The sequence below is a fragment of the Prunus dulcis genome, chromosome 8 (genome assembly GCF_902201215.1).
Source record: "Prunus dulcis chromosome 8, ALMONDv2, whole genome shotgun sequence".
Lineage (NCBI taxonomy): Eukaryota > Viridiplantae > Streptophyta > Magnoliopsida > Rosales > Rosaceae > Prunus > Prunus dulcis.
The window spans coordinates 19,914,115-19,937,051 of record NC_047657.1 but is presented as its reverse complement, the minus strand read 5'-3'; the positions used below and the strand labels follow the sequence as shown (position 1 = coordinate 19,937,051).

At 37.0% G+C, this 22,937-nt stretch overlaps 3 protein-coding genes and 1 long non-coding RNA gene across 7 annotated transcripts; 3 read left to right on the top strand and 1 right to left on the bottom strand.

The window, feature by feature from the left end:
* The first annotated feature begins 584 nt into the window (after window positions 1-584).
* On the top strand, window positions 585-3,345 carry LOC117636453 (NADH dehydrogenase [ubiquinone] iron-sulfur protein 5-B). The gene is made up of 2 exons (XM_034370957.1): window positions 585-1,065; window positions 2,867-3,345. The coding sequence occupies exons 1-2, from the start codon at window positions 916-918 to the stop codon at window positions 2,966-2,968; spliced, it is 252 nt and encodes an 83-aa protein (XP_034226848.1). The 5' UTR covers window positions 585-915; the 3' UTR covers window positions 2,969-3,345.
* A 436-nt stretch (window positions 3,346-3,781) lies between these two features.
* Window positions 3,782-8,330, top strand: LOC117636452 (serine/arginine-rich-splicing factor SR34-like). Of its 4 annotated transcripts, XM_034370955.1 has the most exons (14): window positions 3,782-3,915; window positions 4,237-4,353; window positions 4,679-4,744; window positions 4,827-4,901; window positions 4,981-5,089; window positions 5,173-5,219; window positions 5,322-5,379; window positions 5,669-5,718; window positions 5,880-5,936; window positions 6,027-6,142; window positions 6,230-6,331; window positions 7,443-7,476; window positions 7,764-7,876; window positions 8,027-8,253. In XM_034370955.1, exons 2-14 carry the CDS (start codon window positions 4,264-4,266, stop codon window positions 8,028-8,030), a joined length of 921 nt encoding a protein of 306 aa, XP_034226846.1. In that variant the 5' UTR covers window positions 3,782-3,915; window positions 4,237-4,263; the 3' UTR covers window positions 8,031-8,253. The 4 variants fall into 4 exon arrangements, with proteins under 4 accessions (XP_034226846.1, XP_034226844.1, XP_034226847.1 ...); XM_034370953.1 differs by lacking the exon at window positions 7,764-7,876 and having other exon boundaries at window positions 8,027-8,330; XM_034370956.1 differs by lacking the exons at window positions 7,764-7,876; window positions 8,027-8,253 and adding an exon at window positions 6,809-6,894 and having other exon boundaries at window positions 6,985-7,476.
* An 883-nt stretch (window positions 8,331-9,213) lies between these two features.
* On the top strand, window positions 9,214-10,857 carry LOC117612110 (phytochrome A-associated F-box protein). Its single transcript, XM_034340854.1, has one exon. The coding sequence runs from the start codon at window positions 9,591-9,593 to the stop codon at window positions 10,566-10,568; it is 978 nt and encodes a 325-aa protein (XP_034196745.1). The 5' UTR covers window positions 9,214-9,590; the 3' UTR covers window positions 10,569-10,857.
* Window positions 10,858-11,361: 504 nt separating this feature from the next.
* On the bottom strand, window positions 11,362-11,913 carry LOC117638831. Its single transcript, XR_004587317.1, has 2 exons — window positions 11,803-11,913; window positions 11,362-11,710 (listed from the first exon to the last, which is right to left on the bottom strand). It is a non-coding gene; the product is annotated as an uncharacterized LOC117638831 (long non-coding RNA).
* Window positions 11,914-22,937: the final 11,024 nt, after the last annotated feature.

The following is a 22,937-nucleotide window of genomic DNA, read 5'->3' as shown; positions in this document are numbered from 1 at the left end:
GTTTGGGAACTAACGAGCAACTTCCCAGTGGGTCACCCATCCTGAGATTGCTCTAGCCCCCAACTCGCTTAACTTTGGAGTTCTTACGACTTCGAAGCCAGTGAGCTCCTAAAAGGTCTCGTGCTAGATAAATGCGAGTGTGCACATATAAGGCACATCACCCCCTCTCCGTTGGTTAATGTGGGATCTTACACGAGTCACTCAATATTTATCTTATAAAATTAAAAGGAGAGGCCAAAGTTATATAAACAAATGATAAGTAAATTTTGATTTTGTAAACTAACTTACAGACTTGTGGCATTTTGGTCCATAAGCCTCCGAATTCATATAATCAATTAACTTATAGTTTTAGCTTACACTTCATAAAAGAGACCAAATTTCTAACCCCCGTCATTAATTAAAAATAATATAAAAATGAAAAACCCATATAAAATTAGTTGAAAAGAGAAAGCTAGGGACTCCTATAGATTTTTCTTAAAGAGCATATGTGAGTCACTAAGCTCGCCCCGTAACATCCAATTTCAAATTCCCCGAACATATATTAGATTAATTTCAATAACTTAGACCATCATTTGTGTTCAAAAACTATTTTTTCTTAAAGATACAACCTACAGAAAATACACCCTCAAATCCATTTACAAAACATAGTTCATAATCCACCATCCATTTACAAGAAGAATACGCATTCGACGGTCACGATTAACTGATTAGTTTGTTCATTTATCTATTTTTTAAATATTTTTTTGGGACTTCTTTACAGGCGAAAATTTCCATCGGTTTACATTCGTACCGCCAACAGTCAGCGGCAGCTGGAGCGAAGCAACCATTAAATCCCGATTACTTTTGAACCCATTAACCTTCGTCGACAACAGCCCCGGCAAATTGATTTGATTCGACGCTCAGTGAGAGACGAAAATGGCATCGGGTTGGGGAATCACAGGGAACAAAGGGCGCTGCTACGATTTCTGGGTCGACTTCAGCGAGTGCATGTCTCGCTGCCGTCAGCCCAAGGACTGTGTTCTTCTTCGCGAAGACTACCTCGAGTGTCTTCACCACTCCAAAGAGGTTAATTTTTTCTTTCAATTAGGGTTTTAATCTCATTTATTTCTCAGATCGTCGCATGAACCTTAAATCACCAGCTCCATTTTCAGGCACTGTTTGGTTATTTATTTATTTATTAATTAATTATTAATCTAGCTCAGCTGTGTTCAATTTTAGCTCTAGTTTCCCTCAATTGATTTACTGTTCCATCGATGTGTGTTTCAAGCTCGCTGTAGACAATGTCGTGTTTCTAAACCCTAGGGCATCGACCATCACTCAATTTCAAGTCTGATTTAAGGTTTTATGAAAATTGATTTTATGTGTTAATTGAAAATGTCGAGTTATGGTTTCTCTTAATACATCTCGTATGTGTTGTTGTGAACATTTAGGAACACTATAACTTATTCTGGTTTGAAGTAAAGGGAGACAAGTAGAACTAGAATGATTACCCAAACATTGAGAAGCAATCTCGTAGAAGCTTGGTGCTTTTTGTGCAATTTTTATAATGGCTTTTGAAAATATTTCAAACTGCTGAACAGCTCCAAATTGCAAAGCTAAACAAGTTTTCCTTTTGGTTAGAAGGTTGACAAGTTATTTTTGTAGATGATTTATATTTGAATTAATGGTCCATCTTCAATCAAAGCCAGGGTCAAGTCTCCATATGATCATATTACAATCAGCTACCTAAATGTCGAATGAAGAGTGGATCCCACTATTTTTCCCCATTACCATGCACAGAAAGTGATGTAGTATCTACAGAAAAAACATGAAATAGATTCTGGATTATCCTACAACAAGGTAATATAAGCTTAGTGTTTCACAATGGTGAAGTTAGCTTTGAAGGGTCACAACCCAATCTGAGTGCAGGATACAGTTCTATGTATCTCCTATCAAAATTCAAGAATAAACAAAGATACAATTCTATTTATCAGCTATTTTGGGAGATTGACACCTAGTAGTTGCGTGGGTTTACTTTTCATGTTTTTTATGGCTCACTTCGAGTATCGAGGCTGTCATGCTTAGTTGTTATAGTTTGTGCATTATATTTTTAGATTTCATTCACTACAATATTTCAATGTTATGTCAAATGTTGAGTTCAATGCCTTTATACACCTTTATGTACCATTTTAAGAGTAGGAGGTTAAACATAATGGCGAAATGTCAACACAGTTGGCATAAAGTGTAGAATTCAAACAAGAGGCAACTTCTACAGAGTTCTGCTCTATCAAAAAAGGTTCATAGGAGAAGGGAAATCTCAAAAACATAAATGATTGTCTTCGTAGTATCATCTTAATTTCTTATCATTATTCAATTTTGTATCTTTTATGGGTGGGGTGAGGAGAACATCATAACCTGGTATATAGTGCTTTCCCAAATTTTAAGGACATTTGGAACTTTTGAATCAAGATGGCATTCTCATCTCTCAAATTATTAGCTCTCCCTGCCAAGGTAATAAATTTATCCTTTGGCTTTGTTTGATTGTATGCATGTGTTATTCATCTCGGGTTCTGACTATTGATATATATTTCATAACATTTTGGAACTTACTGAACAACAAGTATGCAACTTTGCAATTTAGCAATGTAGTTCAGCTTAGAAGGACGTAACCCGATTGATATCCGAATTTTCAGTTACAGAGATGAGGTTTTTTTGTTGACAAAAAAAGAGAGAGATGAGGTTTTAGTCAAAATCCCCAGATGTTGTATGCAATCACATAATATAACTTGATTTGTGTGTACATACATGAAAACAGACTCGTTTTGTTTTGGTTTAAATTGGTAATACTGATTGGGATCATGGTTTCTCTGCATGTTTATTATCGCAGTTTCAACGAAGAAACCGAATTTACAAGGAGGAGCAGCGTAAAATAAGGGCAGCTGCACGGGCCAAAGAGGGTGGAGAGGTTGATAAGCATCACCATCCATAGCAGAAATCGATCATCATTTGAACTGAAGAAATAATAAATGTTTGGAGAATGGATGCTGTATTTTTTTTTTTTTTTTTCCAAGACTGGTCTTTTACTTGATTATGTGATCTGTTTTGTTTCTCCTGGAATGAGTGTGGGCCTTGTTGGTCTATGCAATAAGATAATAGTCAACTTAGTTTTGCTTGCAGTTGTTGCAGTGGACATTGATTTGCTTGGTGACTTAAACCGGCGTTTCTGCTCTCCAGACTAAAATGACTTGCCGAATATAAACCCGATTCGGTTTTAAGTTTGTAGTTTATCTTTGCGATCATTCGGAAAGTTATTCCTACAGGCTTACATGGATTATGAATTCTCCTATGCTTGGCATGGTTTTTAAAGCAATTCTTCAATTCTTTAGATTCTGAATTGTCCTTCCCCTTCCAGTCTATCCGCCATTTTCTCTTCCCGAATATCAATAAGATCGTTACCATTTAATCAGTGGAGGAAGCGAGAGTGAATGAATATAAATTTGTTATCCAAAAACAAAAGGGATGACTTATATTCTTTTATTTTATAGCTTGAGTGGAAATTTGGAAAAGTAAAAGGTTCGAGAAAAAAATACGAGGAATACGGGGGGCATAACTATAAAAGGCAAAGTTTCACTCCGAAGTGCCATTGCAGTGTCTCTAGCCAGATCAGATTGTAATTTAGACCGCTTCGGCACGTGTGGTGTGCACGCTTGGTCTCCATGAGTTTCAACGGTCCAGATACAAATTGGCGCAAATAGACAATGATCTGACTGTTTACGTTAATAAATTAATAATAGAGTCGTATATATTGCTGTATTCAGCGTGACAGGTTATCTAGATCGTAATTTAATCAGGAGCCCTACCTTCCCTCAAATTCAAAACCCTAATTTACGAAACTTCAGCCTTTGTGCTTCGGTGCGATCTCCAATTTCATCGGAGGTAAGCCCTCGTCTACCACCTGAGAACCTTAGCAACCTTAAGTTTCATTCCCATGTCGTGTTTGCTGGCCAAGAATAATAGGGTAATATAATTAAAATCGAGTTGAATTTGTATTTTCATGCTCGTTTCCGGATTCACGTTGACTGAGCACTATGCTGTACCGGGTTTAGTTTGATTATTTTGTGTAATCGTTTAGTATCCTAAGAGATAATTGTAAGATTTGAGTTCCTTATTTATTTTCTTTTGACTGTCTTGTCTATGCGAACAGGATCCTTCATGATTTCTGTTATTTTCTTTTGCCTTATTATTTTTTTTTTTTAGGGGATATAATTTACAGTTCTCAGGAAAATGAGCAGCCGTAGTACAAGCAGAACTCTCTATGTTGGGAATCTGCCTGGTGATATACGCGAGAGAGAGGTCGAAGATTTGTTTTTGAAGGTAATTCAATTTTTTTTTTTTTTTTGGCTTGAATTGATGCCAACAAATAATGCTATGCGATTTTGCGATGAAGTTGTTATTTGGAATGCATTTGTTTATGCTTCCACATGTAGACATTGGGAAACAACAGAATTTTGAATTTGGGATACAACAGATGTGTGTCTTTTTTTTCCCAAAACCTGTTTAATCTTGTATTATCTTTCTTCGATGTGAACAATTGTGTTCTATGGTAGTGGAGTGGCAGGTGTTGGATGGATGGGTGTAGAGTACCCTAAAGAATAAGGAAGGTTTACAGACTGACTGAAGTTTCTAATTTTCTTTGCAGTATGGACGCATAGCCCATATTGACTTGAAGGTTCCCCCAAGGCCTCCTGGTTATGCATTTGTTGAGGTGAGAGCCCTCAGCTGCTTAATTTTATTTTATGTTTGTATGTTTCCTTTATAATATGTTTGAACAAGTTTTTTTGTTACAGTTTGAAGATGCTCGTGATGCTGAAGATGCACTTCGTGGTCGTGATGGCTATGATTTTGATGGTCATCGTTTACGGGTACACTATTATGCTTACATGCCATATGGTAGATGTGGTACTTTTCCTAGACATAATATTCTAATGTATATCTCTGTAGGTTGAACTTGCACATGGAGGGCGTGGACATTCATCTTCGTCAGATCGTCATAGTAATTATAGTGGTGGTCGAGGTGGGCGTGGGATGTCCAGGCGCTCAGATTTTCGTGGTTTGTATTTCACTTGTTACACTTTGTGCTCTTTTATATGGTAGGATGCATTTGATATGTTTCTAAACCTGTTCCATCCACAGTGTTAGTCAGTGGACTACCCTCTTCAGCTTCATGGCAAGATCTTAAGGTGTGTGTATTTATCAATTGGAGATATTTTTATTATAACTGTATTTCTCTGTGTGGGAACTTTTCACTGCATGTCTGACACATACGATGTATTTTTATTCAGGATCACATGCGACGGGCTGGAGATGTCTGTTTTTCCCAAGTTTTTCGTGATGGTAGTGGTAAGATGCTCTTCATGCTTCAAGTGTGTTTCTTGGTGGTATATTGTACATGTATATTGTGGAAAAGTTAGTAATAGAAATATTTATTAAAGTTCTTTTGTCCTAGGTGGTGCTAATAGAATTTATTAAATTGACTGGTTCATACTAATAGTGCTTCTCAACCGAATTTCGCACTATCTTTGGATTTCCTCTGTTCTTTGATTGTGGTGTTGTTGTAATCTTAAGACCTACTTCACAAGACATTAGAATAGCAATTGTTTTAGCTTTCTGTCCCATGATTGTTTTATAGGCACAACAGGGATTGTGGATTACACTAACTTTGACGACATGAAGTATGCGGTAAGTCTTGCTTTTACTTTCTCACTCCCGACGTTCATGTTGTGGATAACCTTTGATGAAGTGTGGTGCTTGGTTTCCTTTTAATCAACACATGCATGTGTCTGAAGTTTCTACTTACTACATAGATTGTAATCTTAAACTTCAATGATTTTTTTCGGCAGATCAAAAAGCTTGATGGCTCTGAGTTCCGGAATGCCTTTTCTCGCTCTTCTGTTCGTGTATGCATCATACCAATTTGAAAAATGTACTCTCCTTTCCTCCTGTATTTCTCTTTTGTTAAAGATGCTCATTGTCTCATTTTCTTACAGGTGAGGGAGTATGATTCGAAGCGGGACTCATCTAGGAGCCCTAGTCGTGGTAGATCTCATTCAAGAGGCAGGAGCTACAGTCGTAGTCGAAGTTATAGCCGGAGCAGAAGCAGGAGGTTTGACCATTTTCAATAACTCAACTTAGTACATGGGGGGAATAAACATTTCTATATTGCGTTCTTACTTTTTCACTTGTTTTGCAGCAAGTCTCCGAAAACCAAATCTTCACGCCGCTCACCTGCTAGATCTCGATCGAGGTCTGCTTCTCCGCTTCGCTCGCGATCAAGATCTCGCTCTCCGTTAGGGTATGTGTTATTTTTCTCAATTAGTCATTATACCTATTTGTTTGTTGGTATTCATGCCGGCTGGGTTTTTCATTGGTCCATGAGGTGAAGACTGATGGACACAATAATATTTTTTGCCAGTTGAATTGTGACATCTGCGCTGTAACATTTTCTAGTTGTGCTATTAAATTTCTGAGTTGTTGAAATTTAACTAATTGTTGTGTTGACAGATGTAAGTACTGACTCAGATTAACTGGGTCTTTGGATGTGATAAATGTCTAAAGATTAGTGGTGTGCTATTTTGCTTAGATTAAAATGTCTTCTTGCTGTTGTGTAGTATGAATTATGTCCTTTGTGTTGAAATATTTTCTGTTGCTTCATTCCATTATTTGCTTGGTAAGCAGTGGGGTTTACTAAGAAAGAGTCAGATATCCACCTAGTTTTCATTTTCTTTTCTCTTTTTTGCTTGCATGAAAATTACCTTTGTTTTTCTTTTAGATATGGATATATGCGGCGAACTGGGGATTGGATATTAGGATCTTGATTGGATATGGTCAATTGCTTGCAACTCTTTTTCTGTGGAGGTATGCTGTTTTTTAGATAGGCAGCTTTGGAAACCTTCATGGTACCTCTGTTCTAATGCTTTTAGCATTGTAAATGTCCATGGGTGCTAGATTGGGAACAATGGAGGTCTTGGATTGCACTAGTAAAGCTGGATATCTGTGAACTAAGTGCCATTGGGATTTGGAAGTCATCATCAATGAGCATTTGATTTTCATTTCCTGCTCCAACATATTGCCAAGCTAATAGGGCGCACTATCTGGATATCCTGGATTCTTGTGTTACAGTAGGGAAGAATGCTCCTCTTGTTTCCACTGGTGTCTAATAATAATCATAATGTATTTTTTTTCATATATATTTTTGCCTCTGATTTTGTTCTGTTTTAGCGGGGATTACATTAATTGTTTTATTCTGTTTTTCTTCTTTCTATTCATATGCTGAGTGTTTAAACCTTTTTCTTCTATCCTTATTGGATATGGTAACTTCACATGGAAGAGGCATCAAGGACCTTGGACCAAATTGGTAAAAGGAACATGGTTATTAAATTGGGTTGTTTCTGGAACTTTTGCAGATCACGATCAAGAAGCAGATCTCCACTGCCTTCGGTAAGTGTTACCTTTTATTCTTTTGAGTAATTTTGCAATATCTTTTGACCCAACCAGTTTTATAAGGACATGATATAGCGACAGTTGAAGCATAATTAAGCCTCACTTATAATGTTTATTTTCTTCTTATACATGACAGCGATAAAGTCTAATGTTTATTTGATTTCTCCTTGGCCAATGGATGGCCTCACTGGATTTTTTTAACATTGGATTCGTATAATACCTACCACTGGATTGGTCACGGCTCCTTCTTGCCTTTCATAATTTTTTTTCTTTGGCATAATCAGAAACACATAAGTAAAAGCCCGAAGAAACACATAAGTAAAAGTCCAAAGAAGCGTAGTGCTAGCCGGAGTCCAAGCCGGAGCCGGAGCCGGAGCAGGAGTAGGAGTTTGTCACGGTATTCTTGAGCATTATATCTACTTTGAGTAGTGTCATGATTGGGCAGTCTTTTTCTCCTCCGACTACATTTCCCGTGAATCACTCTTGCTTTCTGATTAATATGCAAACATTCCTTCTAGATTGTGATTGCAATATTTCTGTTTAACAGGTGATACTTGATCCCTTACCCAAAGCTACCAGCAGGAGGAGCTTCACTATGGTTGTTAAAGCAGTGGAAGTGGGACGCCTTTTATTTATCCGACTTTTAAGTTTATGGATGGATTCATTTTGCAAGCCATTGTGTTGGTTGCATTCTTGTTTAACTGAAACAGATGTTTTACCATCTTCGCACCTTGTAATGAATATGAGATTTTTGCTATGTTGCTGTTGGAAGTTTCGGAGTATGTTTTCTGGCTGGTTTGTTTACTTTCCCCCTAGTTAACTGATATATAATCTCATGCGTTGATGCTGAATCGGGATGCCATTTGAAACTTGGTGCTTGCTTTGGGTTGCCGTTTAGAGTTTAGATTATTACACTGGGATTTTTTTTTCGATGGCGTTCATTCATTTTATTGTTCACTTTTCATCATCAATTGACACGCTTGATAAGTAGTCGTTTTCTCCAAAAAAGTGAACCGAGCAGCTAGCTAGGTAATCAAGCAAGGATAAGGAAGGAAGGAAAAGAAACCGTGAATGAATGTTAAAAAAGCAAGGCTGGTCCACATTCATCCATTCAAGATCGAGACCGCCCCCTCCTATTGCTATTATTATTATTTCTTTATTTCGCCTGGAAACTGGAGAGATAAGAAACACTGTAGGATAAGAAATGCAAACACCAATCCACCAAGAAAGTAGAGATTGTACGGGCCATGTTCGATCTTATGCCACTCATTATTTTGTCTAGCGTGAGTGAACCAACCATGTTCTTTTTTGTGGACTCAAATTTCCCGAATCCAACAAACACATTCCACAAAATCCAATGAAATCAATATTTATAAATGTTCAAATCCATATCCCTATCTTCGAAAAAAATACAAACTTGAATGATTTAATTAAGAGTAATTATCTATGCATCTGAGATTTTCTTTTTTAGTTTAGATATCGCTTGGTTTTTTTTCCTTTTTTAAAAACAAGTTTAATGCTACTACTGTTCTTTTTAATGTTGGAAGAAATATCAAGATAGATTCTTCATATTAAAAAAGAATTAATGTTTTGACTGCATTGTTAAGGTCAGAATGCGAATATCATATGATAAGTGAGGGGAGGAGAGCCTGTTGTTTTCCCCTAATCAGTGGTCAAAAGGCTCACGATTCATGAAAGGATTGGGGGGCCCTAACAAAAATAAGTGTGACAAAATCACAAAAAAAACAAACAAATTTTTGTACCTTCAAAGCAAGAAAGAGAGAGGGGCAAGAACTGAAAAGGGAATCAAATAGCTGGTAGAGTCCCCCACCACAGCCACACCCATCTCACCGCCATCGGATTCCCACCCACCCCACAACAAAAACAATCAACTCTCTCTCACTCTGGCCCTTCCTTTTTAAACAAACATTCGCCGCACTCTCCTTCTCACTCTCATACTTCCTTCCCGGTCTCTCTTCCAATTCCATTCGCTAGAAAAAAACCAGAAAAACAAACACCAAACAAACAGAAATTCCGTTAAGTGACCACCCAACAAACAAAAAAACGCAATTCCTGCATTATCATTTTCCTTTCTCCTAGGACAAATTAACATGGCCGGAGCCCTCTTCTCCCAGCTCTCCGACGACGTCGTTCTCAAGATTCTCTTCAAGCTCGAAGACGACCCGCGGAACTGGGCCAGGCTCGCCTGCTCTTGCACCAAGTTCTCGTCTTTGATTCGCAACGTTTGCTGTAAGACCAAGTGCTCCAAAGCTATCCCTTCCGTCGTTTCTGATCTCCTCTCTGGCTCATCTGCGCCACCGGGCGGTTGGGCCGCGCTTCACAAGCTCGCCGTGTGCTGCCCCGGTCTCCTCCACTCCGGTGTTCTCTTTGAGACCTCCGATTTCGGCCTCGAACGCGAGGTTGGCCCCGATGAGAATTATCGGAGATTGGATTCGTCTCCGGCTGCCAATCCCCAAACCGAGCCTTCCTCGAGCCAAATTGGTGCGAATCATGAAGTGGGTGCTTCAGGGCCTAATTGTTCTTGGTCTCTCTTCGATGATCTTTATTTCGATACGGTGTATGATAATTCTGAAGCCCAATTAGAAGCAGCACAGGATCAGGCTAGTGTTGAGAAAGGTGGTGTTAGAGTGGGCGGTGAATTTTCTATATGTAAGAAGAGGAAGGTTTGTAGGTCGATGAGGTCGCATTCAGCGTCTGGGGTTTGGAATTTGAGCCGTGAACAGGGCAATAAGCTTCTTCACAGTCGGTTCCGTGGTGATTGCTTATACATATGTGATTGGCCTTTCTGTGTTCACATCGAAGAGAAGCGGAATTACATGCTTTTCAGAGGGATTTTCAAGGATTTCAAGGGGTCTCAAGTGTGGAGGACCATAAGGGATGGGAATAGGAGCAAGATTGATCTGAATTGTGCGTTTTGCTCCTGTAAAGAAACTTGGGATTTGCATTCTGCCTTCTGTTTGAGGCGGGTTTTCGGTTACCATGACGATGGTGAGCCGGTTGTTCGAGCTTATGTCTGTGAAAATGGGCATGTCTCAGGGGCTTGGACTGACTTGCCATTGTACTCTTAATGGCATTTGCTTGTTCTCAGTTCGTGGAGGTTTTTCTAGTTGTTTCATTTATCATTGAAGTGTCTCTCATGCGTATAGGAATTGAGGAATTGATAGAGGAATGTGTTTATTTCCAATGTATGTCAGTTTCTGAGGAGCATTATGTTGTTGTTGCTGTAATTGGTGTGTCCTTCAAACCTGCTTTGTTTTATTGTTGTTATTTGTGTTTCAATAAGAAATTTGTAATTTGAATGAGATGCTTCATTTTAAGATCGTCTTTGCGTTGAATGCGATGCTTTCATTTTGTTAAGATCCAAAGTTCTGTTGTTGTTTTAGATGGTTGGTAAGAAATTTTGAGTTGAATGCGATGCTTTCATTTTGATAAGAAATTTTGGTTAGCTTGTAATTGCTTCGTCTCCTGCCCTTCCTAATTTCAACAAGCCAATTATGTCGGAATAGCTTTGGTTCTGTCATGCGTGTTGGAAAACATTTTCCAATTTCAAGCTTTAGAATAGAAAGTAGCCCTCTGTTCCCTGATGATGATATTTGCTGGAATCAGAAAGATGCAACTTTGATCTCCAAAATAATGGATCATCATCCTACTAGAAAAGCGTATTCGAGTGTCATTTATATTCTAGTTCATTGGAACAGCGGCATTGTTTAGATTTGAAGTCAGATTTCATAATTCGAACAAATACAAACTGCTTTTACCATCAGAAACAAGCAGAAGTCTTGAAAGAGAACGTATTCGAGTGTCATTTATATTCTAGTTCATTGGAACAGCGGCATTGTTTAGATTTGAAGTCAGATTTCATAATTCGAACAAATACAAACTGCTTTTACCATCAGAAACAAGCAGAAGTCTTGAAAGAGAACAGATATGTTGATAAACCAATGCTACATAACATGCCTGTCAGCAACATATTTCCCAAGTAAAACGACATTTCTTTAAAAGCTACCAGGCTTAAAATTACTTGGCGGACACAGCAGCTAGCTGGTGCTGCAGCAGCATATGTGTTGGCTTATTTGAAGCAGGCAGCAAAGGCAAGGTAGCTGGAGTGGTAGGTGGGTAGCTTCAATTTTTGATTTTGGGCCTCTTCACAATTATCACGGTGCAGCAAGCATGATGCGCACAATAATCACTTACACTGCCTAAAACAGCCCTGCAAGTTACAACAACAGAATATGCCAATGCAATGGATTGTTACATCATGAGATGATATGTTTACATATTTATATGTATTTATATATGTACCTTTTCATAGCTCCATAGCCATAGCTACCAGAAACCAACATGGATGGCTTGTGTCTTTCTACAGCCTCACAGAGAACGTTCCTCGCACCCCCACAACCACCTCTATTATCAATGCCATATCGTTCACCTGCATAATAAATTAAAGACCTAGCTCTAATAAAAGACACTCAGACAGAGAAAATAAAATTCTAAGCAACCACTATATGAGGAAATTATTACCGATTTGCTGGCACAAATTTCTTTAACCTTGTCTTCAACTCGGATGCCCATCTTCTTCAGCTCCGCCTCCAGAGTTGGCAAAACTTCAAATCCTCCTACACAGTTCATTAATCAAATCAATGTGGCATTTTCGACATGAAAATAAAATGCCCTTATCTACCATTGCAGTTCTTGTCCAGCCCACTGTTTGGTCGACGTAATATGGACAAAAGCGTGTTATATGCATTTTAAAGAGTTTTGATATTTTATACCACATTTGTTGACGACATTGCTAATCAACCTTATGTTCGAGGTTGAAAAAATCTGAGTGAACTGTGAGTTGTGGCAAACCCAATTGAGAAATAACGGTGTTTTGGGTGAAGTGTTTGATCTCGGTGCTGAAGATTGTAATTCCATACCAGGTTTTATATCTCAACACTAACCTTGTTCTGACATCTTTGGCTGTAGAAGATCTTCTTCTCTATGCAACACTTTAGCGCTAATTCTCTAGATGGGGTGAGTGCTGTGTGTTTTGCGTTATTATTGCTAGAGAAGGGACCATCTATATATATGCATCACTTGAAAGCCTTGCCCATCAAGGAGCTGTCAAGTGTTCCTAGTTGCATTAGGATTAGGTTGTTCAATCCATATAGAATTAGGAATTCCATTGTCTCTTGTATTTCAATTAGGATAGCTTTTATACAAGGATAATCTGATTAGTTTGAGTATATCTCTAAACATGCAAAACTCTAGAATCCCTACATGATTAGAAGACCACAATTTCGTGGTTAAGACAATAATTTGTCTTACATTCTCCCACTTGGTCGATTAATCATAAGAGTGTTTGCATAGATCACTTTAGAGGCCTAGTGAAATATAACTCAAAACAATTCCCACTAAGCAATTGTCAATTATAAAACATGAAGAGGGGTTATCAAGATTTCTGTGAATATCTTGTACTTCAAGATCTTTATAACCACACTCAACACCCTTTATAATCACATAAGCTTCGATCAAGATTGAACTGTAGAACAATATGATATACTGTAAAAGCTAAAAAAATATCATGTTTGTTCAATGTCCCAGATTTTGACTTCCAAGGTCTTTATTAAATTTACTGTCATGAATGCATTGCCATGCGCAGCTTCTTTAAGCTAGCAAATGCTGCTAAATGCTATTCATGTGTTTTTTTTTTTTTTCAAAGTACAACAACATAATTTTGAGATAAAATTAACTTTAATTTGAACCAAAACTGTATCAACATCCATCGAAACTATAGAAAAAAAAGAAAAAAAAAAACCTCAACTTTTGAAACTTGAAACAAAACCAAGCTCCCACTGATTTAGACTTCCTTATCAGCTGTCAATCCCATACTAAAAACATGTCTATGAAAAACAGCATTTGGCACTCCTTTAGTAAGTGGATCTGCAATCATTTGTTCTGTTCCTATATGATCTATGGTGGTGTATCCTTGACTGATCTTTTCCTTGACGATTATGAACTTTACATCCAGTAGCCTTGAACCTCTTGTTCTTTTGTTTCCCTTGGCAAAAGTCACTGCTGCACTATTGTCATTCCATAGCTGAATGGGCCTATGAATCGATTCCACCACACTTAAGCTAATAATAAAGTTCCTCAACCACATAGCTTGTGAAGTGGCTTCATAGCATGCTAGAAATTCAGCAAGCATTGTGGATCCTGCTGTGAGAGGCTGTTTTATGCTTCTCCACGAAACTGCAGCTCCTCCAAACATAAACACAAAACCAGATGTGGATTTTAATGTGTCTTGACAACCTGCAAAGTCTGCATCTGCAAATCCTTGTAATTCCAAATTCTCGCTTCTTTTGAATACCAGCTTGTAGTCTTTTGTTCTCTGTAGGTATCTCATGACTTTCTTCCCTGCAACCCAATGTGCTTGTCCAGGATTAGACTGAAACCTCCCTAACATGCTGACTGCAAAAGCCAGATCAGGTCTTGTACATACCTGCGCATACATTAGGCTCCCTACTAGTGAAGCATAGGGTTTGTCAGCCATTTCAAGCTTTTCTTGTTCAGTTTTAGGTGCCTGCTCAGTGCTCAATTTATCACCTTTTGCAATGGGAATATCACTGCCTGCACAATCCTGCATATTGAATCTTTTGAGCACCTTTTCTATATAAGATCTCTGTGATAATCCAAGTAAACCTTTGTCTCGATTTCTGCTTATGTCTATCCCCAAAACATAGCTTGCTTCTGCCATATCGGTCATATCAAAATGTTTAAATAGAAAACTTTTACAATCATGCAGCATAGTAAGATTTGTGCAAGCCAACAAAATGTCATCCACATAAAGGACTAGAATAATGAAATGTCTCCCACTAGTCTTCATGTATATGCACTCATCCAATGCATTTTCTGTGAATCCATATGCTTTTACAACCTTATTAAATTTCAAATACCATTGTCTCGAGGCTTGCTTCAATCCATAGATTGATTTGCACAATTTGCAGACCAAACTCTTCTCCTTTTCTTGAATAAAACCTTCCGGCTGCATCATGTAAATTTCTTCTTCAAGGTCTCCATTTAAGAAGGCAGTCTTAACATCCATCTGGTGTAAATGCAAATCAAAATGTGCTACCAATGCGATGATTATTCTTAGTGAATCTTTAGTTGAGACAGGTGAAAAAGTCTCATTGTAATCAATTCCTTCCTTTTGTGTAAACCCTTTGGCAACCAATCTTGCCTTATACCTATCCACCTGTCCTTTTGAGTTTCTCTTTGTCTTGAACACCCATTTACAACCTATTGGTTTGCAACCTTGAGGTAAGGTCACAAGCTTCCAAACTCCATTCTTCTCCATTGAATTCAACTCTGATTTCATGGCTGCCCACCAGTTTTCACTCTTTTCACTCATCATTGCTTGTTTGAATGTCATGGGATCCTCAGTTCTATTTATATCATGCTCAGCCCCTTGTAGATACACAAAATAATCATCTGTCAATGCTGGTCTTCTAATTCTGTGTGATCTTCTCAGTTCTGAGTTCTGCTGTATTTCTGCATCTTCTTCTGTTTGAACTGTGTCTTGGTTTTCTGCTGGCAGTGGCTGATCATTATCCATCTGCATTGGTTCTGCAGTTTCAGTTTGATTTGTAACTGTAATCTCAATTTGATCCAGTTGTGAGTTGTCTAAGTTTATTTGAGGCAGTCTTACAGCTTCTTCTGCAGGACCCTGTGCTGTCAAAAGGTCAGCAGTAGTCTCTTCAAAACTGAAGTTCTCTTCTGCAGTTTTCTCTTCATTGGTTTCTATGAACACTGCTCTTGATGTCTCTATGAATCTCATAGTGTGATGAGGGCAATAAAACCTATAGCCTTTGGTTCTTTCAGGGTAACCAATAAAATGACAACTTATGGTTTTGGGATCTAGTTTCTTTTCTGCAGGATTATAAGGTTTAGCTTCTGCTTTACAACCCCAAGTTCTTAGATGTTTTAGGCTAGGTTTTCTTCCATTCCAGATCTCATAAGGGATCTGATTAATGCTCTTGGTTGGAACTCTATTTAGAACATAATTGGCAGTTTTCAAAGCTTCTCCCCAGAGGAAAATTGGTAAGTTTGCACAGCTCATCATGCTCCTAATCATGTCTTTCAATGTTCTATTTCTTCTTTCTGAAATTCCATTCTGTTGAGGAGTGCCTGGATTTGTGTATTGAGCTATAATTCCTTCCTGCTGGAGAAATTTTGCAAAAGCTCCAGGATTTCTCCCAGTTTCATCAAACCTTCCATAATATTCTCCACCCCTATCTGAACGAACTACTTTGATTTTGAGGTTCAATTGATTTTCTACTTCAGCTTTGTATATTTTGAACATATCTAAAGCACTTGATTTTTCTTTTATGAGATAAACATGTCCAAATCTTGAAAAATCGTCTGTGAAAGTTATGAAGTAGGTGAACCCTTCATGAGTTGGATTAGGAAAGGGACCACAGATATCTGTGTGAATGAGTTCCAAAACACCTTTGCTTCCTATGGCTCCCTTTTTTCTTAAATTTGTCAATTTCCCTTTGACACATTCAATGCATATTTCATTTTGACTGTCATGATTCATTGGTGGCAAGATTGATTCTTTGCATAGTTGATTAATCCTTTCTCTTGAGATATGACCAAGTCTTTTATGCCACAATTCATAGGAGACTCCATTACTAGTTTTGGTTTGCACAGTGTTAACTTCAAAATCTGTTCTTTTGCAATTTAATTGAAACATTCCATCAACAAGTCTTGCTTTGCCAATCAACTCTTTATTCTTGAAAATAGAACAACCAGTGCCATCAAAATTCAAATTGAATTTTGATTGTACAAGTCTAGTAACTGAAATTAAACTCTTCTTCATAGAAGGAATGTAAACTACTTCATCTAACTCCAAAATAAAACCAAAATCTAATTCAATCCTAACTGTTCCTATGAACTCTACTTGAACTTTTTCTCCATTGCCAACGAACACCTTCACTTCATCCTTGCTTGGCAATCTCCTCCTTATGAATCCCTGCAAAGAATTAGCTACATGAATTGAAGCACCACTGTCTAGCCACCATGAATCATGAGAGAAATCAACCAAATTTGATTCAAAACAAACTAGAATCTGTTCAGAGTTACCTTTAGTTTTCTGCTTGTCTAGCCACTTTTTGTATTTTCTGCATTCTTTCTTCATGTGCCCTGGTTTCTTACAGAAGAAACACTTCATTCCAGTTGATGGTTTTAGATACTTTTCAGTACTGCTGCCTTTTCCAGTCATTGCATTGTGTCTATTTTCCTTTTTCTCTTTGGTTTGAACCATGTTCACCATTTTTGCTCCTCTTTCCCTTATGATGTTGTGTTCCTGTTGAACACAGATGGTAATCAAATCATTCAATGTCCAGCATTCTTTCTGAGCAATGTAGGTTTCCCTAAGAGACTTGAAATCCTTTGGCAATGAGTTTAAGGCAAAATGCACCATCATGTCCTCATCAACTGTCATCTCTAGTTCCTGCAATTTGGTTCCTATGTCAATCATATTCAGAATATGAGCATCACACATTATTTCAAATGGTATAGACCAATTTGGGGGCTGCATTACAGGAGTTGATGTTAGCATTTTAATCAATTTCTCAAATGCTTCTTGACATGCATAATTCCAATCAAATTTAGCATCTTTTTCCAAGAGATTATTCAATGGCCTTGCAATTGCACTAAAATTTTGTATGAATCTCTGGTAGAAACCTGCATGTCCTAAAAAAGATCTAATTTCTTTAACAGTTTTAGGAATAGGCAAATTAGCAATTAAATCAAGTTTTGACTTATCCACTTCAATTCCTTTGTGAGAAACAATGTGTCCAAGTACTATGCCAGATGTGACCATGAATTGGCATTTCTCCCAGTTAAGCACCAAAATTTTCTCTTTACACCTGATAAGAACATTCTCCAAGTTAGATAAACAATCAGAAAATGAATCACCAAACACAATAATATCATCCATGAAAACTTCTAAATATTTTTCTACCATGTCACTCAATATGCTTATCATGCAACGTTGGAATGTGGCTGGTGCATTGAAAAGACCAAAAGGCATTTTTCTAAAAGCAAGAGTTCCAAATGGGCAAGTAACGGTTGTTTTTTCTTGATCTTCTAATGAAATCTCGATTTGATAATATCCTAAATAACCATCTAAAAAACAATAATACATATGCCCTGCGACTCTTTCCAAAATTTGGTCAAGAAATGGTAAAGGAAAATGATCCTTTCTTGTGACTGAGTTCAATTTACGATAATCAATACACATTCTCCATCCATTAGTGACCCTAGTTGGTACCATTTCTCCATTATCATTTTCAACTACTGTGACTCCTGATTTTTTAGGAACAACCTGTGTAGGACTCACCCATTTGCTATCAGAAATTGGATATATGATACCTGCATCCCAAAGTTTAAGTACTTCTTTCTGCACAACTTCTTTCATTGTTAGGTTAAGTCTACGTTGAGCCTGCCTAACTGGTTTAGCATCTTCTTCAAGAAAAATTTGGTGTGTGCAAACCAAAGGACTAATACCTTTAATATCAGCAATTTTGAACAATTGTCTCGATCATGTAAACTTCTTTGTCGACATCTTCATTGTTTATGGGTTGCTTGCATATGTTGAATATGTTGAGCTCCAATGTCTTGTTCCCAAATGATAGTTGCATAAGTCCATTCCTGCAATTTATATGAGTATTAGATGTAGCAAGAAATGGTCTTCCAAGAATAACAGGAATTTGAGAATTAGAATGCACAACTGGTTCAGTATCCAAAACTATAAAATCAAATGGAAAATAAAATTTGTCTACCTAAACCAGCACATCTTCCACCATAACTCTTGGGATTTTGACTAAACGGTCAGCCAATTGCAATGTTATTGAGGTGGGTTTTAATTCACCAAGACCCAATTACTTATAAACCGAGTAAGGCAACAAATTAACACTAGCACCCAAATCCAATAAAGCTTGTTCATTGCTAAAATTCCCAATAATACAAGAAATTGTGGGACAACCTGGATCTTTGTACTTGGGTGGAGTATTAGTTTGAAGAATTGCACTTACATTTTTAGTTAAAAATACGGTCTTATCAACATTGTGCTTTCTTTTCAGTAAATAGCTTATTTTCATAAAAACACCATATCTTACCGGTAAGTTATAGTGTAAAACGTCTATATAACTGAGAACGCAGTATCTTACTCGTAATTTATTGACTGAGAAGTCTATTTTTCTAAAAAATCATATCTTACCTGTAAGTTATAGTGTAAAATGCATATATATTTGAGAACGCAACATTTTACTCGTAATTTATTTAGTGAATAGCCTGTTTTTCTTAAAACACCATATCTTATCGGTAAGTTATAGCGTAAAGTGCCTATATATCTGAGAACACAACATCTTACCCGTAATTTACTAAGTGAATAGCCTATTTTTCTAAAAACACCATATCTTACCGATAAGTTATAGTGTAAAATGCATGTACATCTGAGAAAGCAACATCTTACCCGTAATTTATGCAGTGAACTGCATATTTTTCTGAAAACACCATATCTTACCAAAAAGTTAATGTAAAGTACCTATATATCCAAGAACGCAACATCTTTCTTGTAATTTATTGTGTGAATTTCCTATTTTTATCAATAAAAAAACTCATATCTTACTCGGTAAGTTATAGTGTAAAGTGTTTATATATCTGAGAACGCAACATCTTGCCTGTAATTATTTGAGTAAATAGCCTATTTTTTTAAAAACACCATATCTTACTGGTAAGTTCCAGTGTAAAGTGTCGATATATCTGAGAATGCAACATCTTAACCGTAACTTATTGAGTAAATAGCCTATTTTTCTAAAAACATCATACCTTACTGGTAAGTTGTTGTGTAAAATACCGATATATATGAGAATGCAACATCTTACCCGTAATTTATTGAGTAAATAGCTTATTTTTCTAAAAACACCATATCTTAATGGTAAGTTATAGTGTAAAACGCCTCTATATTTGAGAACGCAACATCTTACCCGTAATTTATTGAGTAAATAGCTTATTTTTCTAAAAAGATCATATCTTACCGATAAGTTATAGTGTAAGACGTCTATATAACTGCGAACGCAATATCGTACTCGTAATTTATTGAGTGAGAAGTCTATTTTTCTAAAAATATCGTATCTTACTAGTAAGTTATAATGTAAAATGCATATATGTCTGAGAACGCAACATCTTACTCGTAATTTATTGAGTGAATAGCCTATTTTTCTCAAAACGCCATATCTTATCGGTAAGTTATAGTGTAAAGTGCCTATATATCTGAGAACGCAACATCTTACCCATAATTTACTAAGTAAATAGCCTATTTTTCTAAAAACACCATATCTTACCGATAAGTTATAGTGTAAAATGCCTATACATCTGAGAACGCAACATCTTACCCGTAATTTATGGAGTGAATTGCATATTTTTCTGAAAACATCATATCTTACCGAAAAGTTAGTGTAAAATACCTATATATCCGAGAACGCAACATCTTACCCGTAATTTATTGTGTGAATTTCTTATTTTTATGAAAACCCCATATCTTACTCGGTAAGTTATAGTGTAAAGTGCCTATATATCTGGAGAGGCTTTCGAAGCTGTAGAGAAGGAAATAGGTGTCTCGAAAGGAGACAAAGAGAAGAGTAAAGATGGAGAAGAAAAGGTGAGATTTTTCTTTAGCACAAAACTGATTCATTTTGCAATATACTTCTTCTAACTTGTCTTCTGTCCACCTATAGGAGGAAATTCCTACTGAAGTAATAGCAGAAAGCATTGAGTTGGCCAAGAGACAACAAGAGGCTCAAAGGACAGAGCCTACAAGCTCAGAATTGACCCTGTTTGATGAGGTGGAGGTAGAACACTCTGCTTCCGTCCCTGAACCTGAGGTATTTTTACCTTTCCCAATCCTGCCTTGGTTTCTTTAATTATGTCTAGTCGGGTTTCTTCTAATTAATGCTTGTGTCTTCTCAGGTGGAAGAGAATAGAACTGCTGGGTCGTTAGCTGTGGTGACTAGCCCTCTCAAACCTCCCATTGTGGCTGTAAGTATTATTATGCCTTAGTATTTTCCTTCTGTAGTTACTTTTTGTGCATAACTAACATGAAGCTCATTCTTGCAGATCCCTATCCATTTTGTTCTAGGCTCTTCAACCACGACCTCCTTTGCTGATCCAGAATTGGCAAAGTTTGAAGCTATGGATTTAGATGCTCAGTTGGACAGACTTGAGAAGTCGGGAGCCACTCCAAGTAAAGCTAAGTCCAGGGCAATGGATGAAGCAATGGAAAGGGTGAGGATCTGGCAGTCAACTGAACTGGATCTGGATAAGAACAAAGAAGTTGTTGACCAATTGATGAAAGATCTAGATCTGCTGCACAGTGAGAACATGACTCCTAGGGCTATCCTTGAGCGCAGCTTGCATCGTACCAGCTTGACATACTCCCATTGCATCACCACCCACTATACTATTTATATATTTAAAAAGAATGCCCCAATGCATAGGTGCCACGTGTCAAACAAGTACAGCCGTTCAGCTATACTATTTCTTATTAAAAAAAGAAAAATCGAGTACAGCCGCATGGCTATACTATTGTTTCAAAAAATAAAATAAAAAAGGATCTAGTATAGCTGGCCGGCTATACTATGCTAGACCTGTGCGCCACATGTCAAACCAGTACAGCCGAACGGCTATACTATTTTGGTTTTAAAAATTCAAAAAAAGGAGTATCGCCGCACGGCACGACTATACTATTTTTAAAGGCAATAATTAGGTGAAAACTGAGTATAGCCTGCCAGCTATACCCTTTTTAATATATATATATATATTTTTATTCAATAATACGTGAGAATTATGTGTATAATACGTGAATTTTATGTGTCTTATTGAAATTTTGTAAAAAAATAGGTGTATTAAACATGAGAAAATACGTGTATAATACATTACAAAACGTGAAGGCGCTAGAATCTTTATACGGCTAATAACTTTGGAAAATGAAAAAATGAAAAAGGGACAATAGATACTCGAGTAATGGCCTAATAGTAATGGATAGGGCTCTTGGGCTATGGAGAAAATTAATTTGGACACCCAAGCAAAATGGAAAAGTAATTTGATTTCATTGTTGTGTAAATTGAGTTTAAAAAAGAAATATCAATAATGGAAATGCTAAGGCATCAAGGTTTAATTCTTTAAACAAAATATGTTTCATGCTCTTTAATCCAATTTATAACTCGATTCAAAACACCATATCTTAATGGTAAGTTATAGTGTAAAACTCCTCTATATCTGAGCACGCAACATCTTACCCGTAATTTACTGAGTAAATAGCTTATTTTTCTAAAAAGACCATATCTTACCAGTAAGTTATAGTGTAAAACGCCTATATAACTGCAAATGCAATATCTTACTTGTAATTTATTGAGTGAGAAGTCTATTTTTCTAAAAACACCGTATCTTACCAGTAAGTTATAGTGTAAAATGCATATATGTCTGGGAACGCAACATCTTACCTGTAATTTACTAAGTAAATAGCCTATTTTTCTAAAAACACCATATCTTACCGATAAGTTATAGTGTAAAATGCCTATATATCCGTGAACGCAACATCTTACACGTAATTTATTGTGTGAATTTCCTAGTTTTATGAAAACCCCATATCTTACTCAGTAAGTTATAGTGTAAAGTGTCTATATATCTGAGAACGCAACATCTGACCTGTAATTTATTGAGTAAATAGCTTATATTTTTTTAAAACACCGTATCTTACCCGTAAGTTACAGTGTAAAGTGTCTATATATCTGAGAACGCAACATCTTAACCGTAACTTATTGAGTAAATAGCCTATTTTTCTAAAAACACCATATCTTATTGGTAAGTTATTGTGTAAAATGCCTATATATATGAGAACGCAACATCTTACTTGTAATTTGTTGAGTAAATAGCTTATTTTTCTAAAAACACCATATCTTAATTGGTAAGTTATAGTGTAAAACGCCTCTATATCTGAGAACGCAACATCTTACCCGTAATTTATTGAGTGAATAGCCTATTTTTTTTCTAAAAACACAATCTCTTCTTGGCGTGGCTTGTGTGCAAGCACATATGACGAACTCTTGCGTACCCAAGTTGGGTTTCTTCCCAAGTTAGGTGTCGTATTGGGCTAGAAATATATTTGGGCCCAACCTTTGATTTTTTGGGCCTCAACATTAGCCAAACGTGCTAGTAGATGGTGGGGATCCAATCTTGGAGTTGCAGATGCAATAAGCTTGTCAGGTTTTCGTATGGATGGATTGAGTTTTGATTCACCACTATGTTTGAGTTTACAGCACTAGCCCCAGAACACTTGAAATTAGCGGACAAAACCTCTGTGGAGGTGATGACGCCGTCATGATTGCTAG

Excerpts from the sequence above, each read along its gene's own strand:
- LOC117612110 (XM_034340854.1), top strand. The coding sequence starts at position 9,591 with ATGGCCGGAGCCCTCTTCTCCCAGCTCTCCGACGACGTCGTTCTCAAG.
- LOC117636452 (XM_034370953.1), top strand. The coding sequence starts at position 4,264 with ATGAGCAGCCGTAGTACAAGCAGAACTCTCTATGTTGGGAATCTGCCT. Across the intron at positions 5,937-6,026 it reads TTTCTCGCTCTTCTGTTCGT|GTGAGGGAGTATGATTCGAA; the intron begins GTATGCATCATA and ends ATTTTCTTACAG. Across the intron at positions 6,143-6,229 it reads AGCCGGAGCAGAAGCAGGAG|CAAGTCTCCGAAAACCAAAT; the intron begins GTTTGACCATTT and ends CTTGTTTTGCAG.
- LOC117636453 (XM_034370957.1), top strand. The coding sequence starts at position 916 with ATGGCATCGGGTTGGGGAATCACAGGGAACAAAGGGCGCTGCTACGAT. Across the intron at positions 1,066-2,866 it reads GTCTTCACCACTCCAAAGAG|TTTCAACGAAGAAACCGAAT; the intron begins GTTAATTTTTTC and ends TTATTATCGCAG.